This window comes from Palaemon carinicauda, chromosome 17 (genome assembly GCF_036898095.1).
Source record: "Palaemon carinicauda isolate YSFRI2023 chromosome 17, ASM3689809v2, whole genome shotgun sequence".
Taxonomy (NCBI): Eukaryota; Metazoa; Arthropoda; class Malacostraca; order Decapoda; family Palaemonidae; genus Palaemon; species Palaemon carinicauda.
In genome coordinates, this window is record NC_090741.1 from 103,827,830 (window position 1) to 103,840,465 (window position 12,636).

Consider the following 12,636-nt stretch of genomic DNA (forward strand, 5'->3'; position numbering starts at 1 on the left):
GCTCTAGAGCCACTGTTCTAACGAGCAAAGCACAGACTCGGTGTGTGTAAGGGAAACCTACGGGTTCCGGCACTATTGAACCCGTCACAGCGCCTCCAATGCTGAAATCATCTGGCAACAGATGACACATCATCGAAAACTACTACTACTACTACTGGAGACAATGCTATCTAAGCACTAATTTGTGCAAAGCCTCTATCTTCCCCTTCATTGCTGAGAAATAAAGTACAGGTTAAGCTTTCAGTAAGAAGTCCATATACACTGTTAAGTTAGGTAATAGGAATCAAGTTATGATTAGTTATACACTATTCTTAATAATAGAGTTAACATAATGAGGAGTCTAATTCACTGTTCAAGATCACTTTCAGAGTTTTATTTACTTATGTGATCGGCTTAGTATGACGTATGTTGCCATTTACTCTTTGCCTTTCTTGACAGCCCAGAGGTATTAAAATTTTTGTTTATTATCACCTATTCCTATTTCATTATAATAAGTTGGTAAAGTACTGAGTATACAGTATGTAGTAAATGTATTATTACGTGGGTGATGCCTAACAGGTTAAGGCACACTACCAAAGGATATTTCATATTTCCAGGAAGAAACCATTATTACTTGATCTATTATTTTCCAGTTAGCATACTAATTTCAATAGTTTTATTTGAAATACTTCTTTCATATTTAATTATTGTAGATTTGAATTACATATAGAAGTTAACTGGAGTTTCATTCATGTTGCTGATGCACGATAACTTATAGTTTCAAGCTATAAAGCTTAGGCAATTACCGTCCTTATATCGAGTTATGACAAAACTATATTCTTGGTTTTCAGACACTTTAATGTTATCTTATAAATTTAGCATTTACATTTAATTACACTACAGTACATAATTTGCAGTCATATATTCCCACTATTTCCTTTTTGGTACCTCTAGTTTTGGACACAGCTTTCACCAATTCCAAATGGAATTTTTTTTTGTTTTCTCACTGTCATTTACAGCTTGTTAGTCAATATTTGACAGTATATTTTCTTGATCTGTTCTCCATTGCGAATAAGGGTATAATGTAAAAATGTCAGTCTTATGCTACTTTGTTTACTATCGTACAATGATTGAAATACAAGCAAAAGAGCCGCCCATTCAACTGTTCATAACAAAACAGCTGTTTTTTATTCAGTTGTTATTGTAGCTGTATGTGCTTAAGCAATGATTATAACATCACTAACGATACTTTTATCATTACTTTTTAATTTTCTAACCCACTGAAGTAGAAGATGGGATAAAGAAATGGAGTAAGGAGGTTATTTTATTGTAACTTGGTTTCTCAAAAAAGTAACTCGCATATATATAAAATCATATTTTAAGGGTGAAAATTTGGAGGGTTGAACAATACGCAAGATTGGCTGTTACACGAGTATATACGGTAACTATTAAATAGATAATAAAAACAAAACATAACAGGCCATTTTATTTACCTACTCACCGACAGAACCAGCAAACTGTATTTGAATTTCTCGACCAACCAGGGTGCACTATAGCAGTCATTTAGGGGACGCTACAGGTATTTGGACAGCTTTTTAAGAACGAGCAATAGTATAAAAACACTATATTATTATTATTATTATTATTACTTTCTAAGCTACAACCCTAGTTGGAAAAGCAGGATGCTATAAGTCCTAGTGCTCCAACAGGAAAAATAGTTTAGTAAGGATAGGAAATAAGGAAATATATTAAAAGAGAAGTTTAGGAATAATAACAACATTAAAATAAATCTACCCTATATAAACTATAAAAATTAAAAAACAAGAAGAAGAGAAATAAGATAGAATGGTGTACCCACAATGTGATATAGCAGAGAGTTAAGTGAAATATAATAATGAGAAGAAGAATATTAATAATAATAACAATTAATAATAATGATAACTTTACCCCTAAGCTTTAGTAAAAGCTAAAGCTAATGGAGGTAAAGATTTCTGCCCTACCCAAAAAGGAAGAAATCCTTCATTTACAAGGATTTGGCCTACAGGAGTGAAAAAAAAAGTCCTAATAGCAACCAGCAAAGAGACCATACACTCATCCCAAGCCTCTTCCTGCACCTAAGTTCCCTTGAGAAGAGCAGAGGCAGGAAATTTATAATTCTCTAGCAGAGTCCCATACTCCTGATCATTCACGATTTTTCCTGAGAAAAATGTAACTGGATGCATACCAGGGGAAACCAGGGTGTTGGTCAGTCTCACAAAGGCAAAGGACCTTGTCAATGAATGTTCTCAAGAACGTACTTTTTATCAGTGGGGACAGAGCAGTCTTAAAAGGTTTGAATTGGTCATTGATCTCTAACCCACCTCCTCGACACCATTTTTATTGGACCAAAACCCTGAAACTAGAATACTTTGTAAGAAAATTACTGAAAAAACGAGTAAGAAAAATATGGGTTCCTAAAACCGCAGGACAGACTATTCAGTGTACCATAGAGAAAATCACAAAAGAGAAGAGTGATCCTCGACCTGTCTAATCTCAAACACATCAGATGGGATGTATTCAAGATGATGACCATCATGCATGTCCACAAATTACTACAACGAAAGGCTTGGACCAGAACTATATATCTTAAAAGATGCTTATTGGCACATGTGTATTGCCCACAGCTTCCAGTTTTACCTAGAATTTTGGCACAGGAGGGGTTCATGCATGTTCAAGGTGATACATTTTGGCATCTATATTGCTCTAATTGTTCACAAACCTAGTATAGTTGGTGATCAAACTCTTGTGGTTGCAGGAAGTTCGGGTCATTGCCTATTTGGAAGACTGGCTTAGCATGTGCAAAAGATAAAAATTAAGTTTTCTGATCAACATCACAAAATGAAGACTAATTCCAAGAAGGATATTTTGGTGGTTAGGTCTTCATTAGTATATGTCAAAAACCACTCTAAGCCTACCAAAAAGCATCTCAGCAAAGAATTTTATACAAGATCAATTTCTCCCTACAAAGCCATTTCTCCAAACAATAACTAGAGAAGGTTTTGGGCTTTCTTCAGTTAGCTTCAATAGTCAAACAGGCAGAAGGAACCTCAATTGGGTGTGAGAAGAGCAGCTTGGAAGGGTTTTTGAGACAATCATAACCAGTTGCCGCAAGAATTCTCAGGCCGTGGACAAAACCAAATGCCCTTTCAGTGTTGGTCCCGTTGGTACCTCCCTTGATATCCATGATCCTTCACTGATGCATCTAGGACTAGTTGGGGAGGTCATTCAGAGGTGACCTATATGTTTGGGAAATGGTCCCCTCAGTTAACAGCATTTCATATGTGATGGAGCTGATGGTGGTTTTCCTGAAATTGAAGAGACTCAGTCCAATAAGGAACTTTCACTATCAAGATTTTCATAGACAACCAAGCAACAGTATGCTGCCTCAGAATAGGAGGTTCCTGCGTAAGAATTCTCACTGTAAATTTTCTTCCAATTATAAAGTTCCTTCCACAGGGAAATTTGTTCCTTTCCTCATTCCATCTTTTGGGCTCTCTCAAAGTAGTACCAGACACCCTGTCTTATTATACAGACATTGATGGACACAGAATGGACCCTGATTCAGACCTCCTTCCAAGAGATCCTAGATATTGTCTCTGATATCCAAGTGGACCTGTTTGAAAGAGAACCACAACCTTCCACTAAAGTTTACTCCAAATGTGTATTCCCATGCAGTGGCAAGAGATACCTTGAAAATGGACAGGAACAGATGGCTTATGATTTATCTGTTTCCTCCAACAAGTTTGATTTTGAAGGCTTTTAATATTCTTCAGGTCTCCACGAAACTCTTCTAGTTCCGTGAATACCTCAAACTCTTCTGTATATACCGCCAAAAAGAGGCTACATTCTTTGGACACTGTAAAATGTTTCAGCTGCACTTCCCTCATTGACTTGAATGCCAATTTCACAATTTTGGACAAAAAGGGAGTTTTTGGCCTGGTACTGTCATTTCAACAAAAGAAGCATCCACCAACCTATGGTCTAGTAGAAAAACCCCCAGCATCTGATACTGTCTCTGCTAAGGTATTCAAAGCAGATTTTATATGGAATCAGAACAACTTCCTTAGGGGTTAGCTGGGGGCATGCCTTAAGAAATGAACCTCTGAACCTCCATCATGACTGCAAATGCCAAAAGACATTCAAATTCGATGCCATCGAATAGCTAGTCTGTATACTTATGCAAGAAAATATTAGACTTAAGCCAAAAGGCACATCCATCACAGGACTGCAAAGGGTTTCCTACTAAATCTCCCTCCTCTACGCCAATGGCAGAAAGCTCCCTTTCTTGTCCCTGGCCCCACTACTGAGCCTTCAATACTTGGAACAGAAGGAAAACCTCCCATCGGACCCATCCTAGGAAGCTAGTAATTCGAAGGCTCTGCTATGGTTGAATCCATTGAACTGGAAGGAAGAGCCCCCACTGGAGCCTTCCTAAGAAGTTGTTAACCTGTAAATCCAACCACAGCTGAGTCCACAGGAACAGATGGAAGAGTCTACCCTGGAGCCTTCCTAGGAAGCTGGTAACCTGAAGGCCCAGCATCAGCGGAATCCCTGGGCTGGAGAGGAAAGGAAGCAGACAGTAGTCCAAAACTACTTGGAAGGGCAGCACCTAGAGTGAATTGAAAGCAGAGGGGACAGATCGAAGCCTCAACTATCTTGGCTATAACCGAGGCGTCTTTAGGAGACGCAAGCATATCAAATCTGGCCGGACTGGTAACTTGCTTAGCAGAACCCTGGCTTAGCTCCTCCCCCTTATTCTTGACTTTAAGGGAGAGGAAGGAATAAACCCCTCTCTACAACCTATTTTCCTATTCAAATATAAATTCCTGCATGTGAAAATACTAGGCCATACAAATTGATGGTTCATTTACTTGTTAAAATTCATACTCTTTTTGTTACAGTGAAACTTACCAGGTTATAAAACAGCTATACTGTAAAGGGCAATGATACAATATAGCCTACACAACTGACAGAGATAACAGAATAATAGATAGCAGCTGGGAACAAGTAGATCGGCAGGTAGACTGGTTCCCAGCTTAAGTGTTGGTTTATTTAGGCCGAACTATGTGATGATAATATAGTACTGTAATGACATCACCCATAACATATGGTTTTCAGCATTGGAGGTGCTGTGTTCGAGTTCAAGAGCACCTTAACTGGAAGGTATCTCTTATGCACACAGATCCCATGCTTTGCACGTTGATAACTGGTCCTAGAGCAAGGGAGGCAATATTTCTTTGGTATTTATGTTGTATTGGATTCCCTGTTCTAGCCTTTCAAAGGAATGTCCTTGGAAATCCCACAGCACATATACCTACAAAATAAGTTTATCCTTCATAAAAAGCCTTTTTCTTTACAGATATTGCTCATGTTACTTCCATATAAACTAGCTTTCTGATTAAATATGCCTTTCCACTTATCACATGTTTTAACTATCTAAATTTTTGAGATGTAACTATTTCTAACTACTTAAAACCCAATACCTCTCCATTAATTATTAAAAAGATCTGTAATTTAAATACAAATCATCATGGTTCTGTTAGCCTATATCACTTCAAGAGTTAATCAGTATACTGTATTAGCTGCAGTGTTAATTTGACAGACCTTGATATTTAAATAGCTTTACAGCACCTATATTGGTGTCCCTAATGAAGTTTAAATAAAAGAGAATTTTGAAATTTTAACTCTGAAAATGCTACTGATTTTTGAGAATTGAGTAATATCATGCTTTAGACATGCCAATTTTACTTTTTCATGATGTCAGATTTAAGCTAATAATGTGTAATGCGTCAATTTTTAACTAAACTGACAACACTGGATCTTATGGGCTAAAGGGACTACTAGATTCAAATTTATAGCTTTTAAAGTATTTTTAAATCTGGACATCTGAAAAGTATCCTTTAATGATTGCTTTTGATTTACATAAAATAAAATATTGCTGAATGATAAATTCCTAACAAATATCAGAAAATACAAAAGAATTCCTAATATGAGAATGAAATAGAAATTATTTTTTGTAAATCATGCATATATTGTAGTTTAAGATAGTAAATTTGTTCTTGCAGTTTTAGTTCTAGAAATCCATGCATCAGTTACTGAATTAAGCATTCACATTGTATCATAAGACAATGTGAAATATTTTCTCTGTATAAAACTAGCTGTTAAAACAATGATTTACCTCTGCAAACATAAGATGGACGATGAACATCTTCCCTTCGTAGTTCAATTTTTGTACGTCCCCCCATCGAAAGTGGTGAGTCTTACGTGCTCCTTGAAAGGTTAGCACCCCCGTGTGGTTGAGACCTAAATAGAGCTGGCTTCCTCTATGGTCCTGGTGATTAGAGATGAGATGGTTGCATTAGATTCAATTAATACTTTTGTTTTATCATTATGATGCATTAATCTGTAGGTTCATTTATGCAACAAAAATCAAAGTTCTTCAGATTGGCTATACTACATCGCTACACATTCCATAAACTATGGCTAAAAATAATCTTCATAAACTGTATTAGTTATGTAATCTGAAACATTCATATCTTTATTAAACGAATTTAATTTTCACGATAATTTCAGTTTGTCAAGAACCATTTACAGGACTATGTATTTATGTACAGTATAGCATGAGCTAACTGCATACTAAATATTAAGATATAAAAACATCATATCCAATTAAAGCATGCTGGATATAATTCAAATAATCATTTGCAGTATAATAGGAAAAACTATCTATACTAGGATTGTGCCAAATAATAAAATCTAAGTTTTATCTATAGTAATAGCCAAGAAACTAGGTGGCAAGCATGTCGCAAGGCAACAAAGTACAGTGAAATATCTCTACGGTAAATGCAAATCTATTTTCTATAATTTTTCTTACTTTCAAATTATGCTTTATATTTACAGTATGCAAATTTGTAGTCTTTGAATATTCCAAAAGCTGCAGACTTTTCTTAAACAGACAGAATAAAAGCAATGATAGCAACATGAATGAACTATCTGGAGCCTTAATGATTAATCATCAGTTACCTGGCTCACTTTACTGTCTGGAAATAACCTCTTAAGAGTTTAGAAGAGCTGTGAGGCAGAAGATTAATAATAAAGTATAATCGCATTACTAGGGGAGGGCAGTTAAACAGCTAACACTAGAAGAAAATAACTGAGCTTATGGTGGTAGGAAAGAAAAATATCTTTGAAAACTTGGTTGACATCCAAATAAAAATTAATAACAGCCTGGTCCCAGTATTTAGTAGAGTTCATGATCTAAGTATACCACTTGACTGTAATTTGTTTCTCAGTGCTCAAATGAATAATGTAGTAAGAATCACTGGATATCACCTTAGAAACATTGCTTTTGTAAAGAGGTTTCTGGATGAATATTTTGTAAAGAAATTTGTGATTACTATCTACCCAAAGTGCAACTTAATAAATTACAGTACAAATCATAATAAATAGAGGAGCAAGACTAATAAAAGGTATCCTATCCTAAGAAAGGATTACTCCTATACTAATTGAATTACAATGGCTGCCAATTAAAGGTAGCATAGAAGTTAAGATATGTGTAATAACTCATCAAGTTATCAAAACTGGACATTCAAAATATCTAAGAGAATTGCTACATATCGTGCAACCAATGAATCGTGTCGACACCAGAATAGTTACAGATGGTTTCGAGTTATTGGAGTCAAGATGTCTACTGTAGGTTCTAGAGCTTTCGAACATGCCGCCCCAAGACTATAAAACTAGTTCCCAATAGACATCCGAAGGTCTAAAGATATTAAGGCTTTCAAGAAGTGCCTCAATAACGTGGATTTGACAATTATCGTGGATTATACTGTGTGATACTCTAAATACCTAGGAATGTATACGACAAACAGATCTTGCAAGTCCTGTAGTGCATACTGTTTCCTTGCATGAAAAGACCAGGAAAAAGGCTCTTAAAAGTTAGTTAGGTAAAAGTTATAGATTTAAAAAAAAATTTAAGCTTTTACTTGATAAGAAATCAAGTGGCTCAAAAAGAATTCCATCACTCATATACAGTATGCCTCATCACAATTTATGAGGAAGGATCACACTGGAAATAACCTGAAAAGGGTGATGGAGACATGCAGATGTATGAAAGCAATTGGAGACTACTAAGGGAGAGAAACCCAAAACAAAGGAACACATACAGTAAAGGTTTAAGCCTTGGATGGAGAGAATAATATGACAGGTACAATTATTGTTGGATATAAATACTAGTAACCTCGGAAGTTTATGACTTTAGGGTACTACAGCATACATAAATGAATGAGAAAAGATAGAATTATGAAGATGATGATTCCCAAAAGTTGGGCCCCTAAGGGTAAAATGGAGCTTACATAAACTATCGACCACAAAGAATAGGAGCTCATCCATTCAAGTGACATTCATAAGGTAAATTTTGCCCAAGTAGACAAGTACCTCTATATGCTTGTACTTTGGAAAATATTTACATTCATTCAAGTTACATTCTTAAAGTAAATTTTGCAAAAGTAAACAAGTACCTCCATATACCTCTAATTTGAAAAATATATTTATATCCAAGGCACATTTTATAGCCACAAAAGTTAAGGAAGTTTTGATCATATTTAAGTTGCTTCACTAATTGGTCCAATACTGTAAGCTCTAAGGATGACATGCCTGAGCTTATCAGAGACCATGCTCTGAAAGAACCGTTTCTCGGACTAACCTCCAAATTTTTTCAGAAGTATTGCTTCTATGATTGCTTATCTTTTATGAGAAAAAAACAGACCCCTCTATTTAACTACAGAACATTTCCAGACTGCCAATATATATATATATATGAAAGATGACAAATTATGCTATGGAACATTCTTGGCTGCCTGGAGTTTGGTTTATTGGAACAAAATCGACAGAAAGCAACAAATCAACACCTGACATAAAAAAAACATTCAAGACCATGATAAGAGCTCTGGGATTTAGAATGCACAGCTCTATTAGAATGAGTGAATATCGCTGACTACCCTTGAAGATGAAAATTCTTATAAAAAATCTCAGTTTTTAGATCTAGCAGTTAGACTTCATAACCTTCAAACTGAGGTTTGGTTAAACTTCCAAAGCTAGGCAACATAGGTTTGGATGATCTCTGAAGCCTCCTTGGATTTCCGTTTAAGACTTTTGAGCAACATTGGAGAAACAAATGTTTCACAAAGATGTGTCAAAGGCCAGTCTTATAAACCTTGAGAGCCAATTCTGAGTTTCACAGGGTGGAAAGCATATTATATTATTATTATTATTATTATTATTATTATTATTATTAAGCTAAGCTATAACCCTAATTGGAAAAGCAAGATGATATAAGCGCAAGGGCTCCAACAGGGAAAATATCTCAGTGAGGAAAGGAAAAAATTAAAATTAAATATTCTAAGAGGAGTAATAACATTAAAATAAATATCTCCTATATAAACTATGAAAACTTTGACAAAAAAAGAGGAAGAGAAATACGATAGAATAGTGTGCTCGAGTGTACCCTCAAGCAAGAGAACTCTAACCCAAGGCAGTGGAAGACCATGGTACAGAGGCTATGTCACTACCCAAGATTAAAGAACAATGGTTTGATTTTGGAGTGTCGTTCTCCTATAAGAGCTGTTTACCATAGCTAAAGAGTCTCTTCTACCCTTACCAAGAGAAAAACGGCCACTGAACAATTAAAGTACAGTAACCCAAAGTGAAGAAGAATTGTTTGGTAATCTGTTTTGTCAGGTGTATGAAGACAGAGGAGAATATGTAAAGAATAGGCCAGACTATTCAGTGTGTATATGTAGGCAAAGGGAAAATGAACCGTAACCAGAGAGAAGGATCCAATGTAGTACTGTCTGGCCCGTCAAAAGACCCCCATAACTCTCTAGCGGTAGTATCTCAACGGGTGGCTGGTGCTCTGGCCAACCTACTACCTCACTACATCAAGGTAGTCCTGGGACTGCATCCTGGTAGCCACCCTCTACTAGGATGGGTAGAGCAACACTAACAACATGCAAATGAGGATAATCATAAACAAGTCTACCAAGGTAGTGTTCCACTGATTCCTCTGGCTAAGGCTATCTGTTACTAAATTGCATCTTTCTGGAATGAACTTGGGAAATATTCTAACATCATTTCCATTTGCTCAAACAATGGGGTCTACAGCTAGGCCAGAGAAAATACGGTATGAATTGCTAAATATTATAATAGAATAAAAATCTGATCTTTTTAGCATAAAACAGTCAAGGCACTGTGGACAGATGTAAGAAAAAAATCAAAATTACAAAAGATTAATAAAGGCAAAGTTACAGTATGACAAATACTCACAAAAACTCTTTAAAAAAAATCCCAACTAATGCTATCACTATAAAAAGCAATTGTTCTTAGGAGAAACTAAGGATAGCTACCAGCCACCCATAGAGAGTTATGGTGGTCCTCTGACTGGCCAGAAAGTACTACACTGGATCCTGTTCTCTGGTTACGGTTCATTTTCCCTTTACCTACACATACTGTACACCAAATAGTCTGGCCTATTCTTTACATATTATCGGCTGTACTCATACATCTGACAACACAGAGATTACCAAACAATTCTTCTTCTCTCAAGGGGTTAACTACTGCACTGTAATTATTCTGTGGCCACTTTCCTCTTGCTAAGGGTAGGAGATATTCTTTAGCTATGGTAAGCAGCTCTTCTAGGAGAACGACACTCCAAAATCAAACCAATGTTCAAGAGTCTTGGGTAGTGACATAACCTCTGTACCATGGGCTTCCACTGTCTTGGGTCAGAGTTCTCTTGCTAGAGGGTACAGTCGGGCGCACTATTCTATCTCATTTCTTTTCCTCTTGTTTTGTTAAATTTTTTTTATGGATTATATAGGAAATATTAATTTTAATGTTATTACTGTTCTTAAAATGTTTCCATTTTGCCTTTTTCCTTTCCTCGCTGGGCTATTTTCCCAGTTGGAGCCCCTGCGCATATAACATCCTGCATTTTCAACTAGGGTTGTAGCTAAGCAAATAATAATAATAATAATAATAATAATAATAATAATAATAATAATAATAATAATAATAAAGGAGACACCTGAACATTAAATGGCGCCAACTCTGGAAACTCCAAGCGGCAAGAAATCACTTCCCAGTGGTGTAGATATTTGCAAACTGTTCACTCCCTAAGTATTAAAGAAAAATCAAGAAGGAATGGGAAAATTAAGTAAAGATGCAATAGTAAATTGAATTTAAATAATAAAGTGAATTATTTCTAAACGCACTTAATATTCATACTGCTTTGTCCCCGAAGTTGGCTCAAAATTGACATTGCCCTAAAAAACTAGAATATCTCCTGTTTTCCTCCCTTCAATAGGCCTCGTTTCTTGCCCACCAAGGTAATATCTGATAGTTAATGTTAACCAAAATCAGTTTCAACGTCATAACTAATACTCAACCCTCTTGATGTTATAAGTTAGTTGACGGGGGGGGGGGGGGGGTTACATGTACACAGGTGAGTATAGGAATAAATTTAAAAAATAAAATAAAATTTATTTATATGAACCTCCCCTGATGTTCATATTGCCCACACACACACACACACACACACACACACACACACACACACACACACACACTGATAAGGGTGGGTCATGAAGGAAAGAGATAGGAAATTTAAAGTCTTAATGAAAATGCTCATTTATACACCAGACTCATCTCCGAGTGTAATGCCTCAGTACTAAACCGTTACAACTAGTTGAATCAGTAGAAATTCAAAAGTTCAAAGTTGGAGCAAATGTATTTATCTCATCACTTATTTATTTCCTTATTTCCTTTCCTCACTGGGCTATTTTTCCCTATTGAAGCCCTTGGGCTTATAGCATCTTGCTTTTCCAACTAGGGTTGTAGGTTGGCCAGTAATAATAATAATAATAATAATAATAATAATAATAATAATAAAAGACTAATTAAATTCATCCATTAATAAAACTAAAAGAAAACTAACTTTTCTCAAAAAAACATCCCCAGCTGCTACTCTGGTAACTGAATACCATTAATCTTGATAAGAGAACCATGATGCTTTTAGATAATGTTTAGCAAATATCAATTTGGTAAGAAATGATCTGCAAAAACTCACTCCAAATACAGAACCCTAATATCATGCATATATATACATTATACATTAAACAGCATACACAATAAACGAAGCACCTGTGTTTAACATATCTGAATTTATATACTGGTTGTCGTATTCTAATATGTTTAAACTAATTGGTAATATATTTATTTCAAAGATTTAAACTATCAACTTGACAGTTATAAGTTCACTGAGCAATGGTGAAGCATCCCACCCCAACTCAGAGAGAGAGAGAGAGAGAGAGAGAGAGAGAGAGAGAGAGAGAGAGAGAGAGAGAGAGAGCCCTACCTTCATTCTCCATCACTTCGTGTTATTTCCGTCCAATTAATAAATCCGAAGGAATCTTTCACATCTTCCAGAATTCTATCTAGTCTCAACCCAACTAAGAACAACCAAGTTTCATGATCTCCTCTAGTCTTAGTCAAACCCCCAAGCGTTCACCCCAAGCCTTGTTATACTCGCTCGGTTCACCCCTCACCCCTGTCTAAAATAAC

At 35.9% G+C, this 12,636-nt stretch overlaps 1 protein-coding gene across 3 annotated transcripts in view; it reads right to left on the reverse strand.

Annotated features, from left to right (window-relative positions):
* Positions 1–12,636, reverse strand: part of Frmd5 (FERM domain containing) — a 448,328-nt gene that overhangs the window by 112,703 nt on the left and 322,989 nt on the right. For all 3 annotated transcript variants that reach the window (XM_068391258.1, XM_068391256.1, XM_068391257.1), the window contains exon 6: positions 6,197–6,349. In XM_068391258.1, coding sequence (XP_068247359.1) covers positions 6,197–6,349 — 153 coding nt within the window. The remainder of the gene's footprint in view (positions 1–6,196; positions 6,350–12,636) is intronic.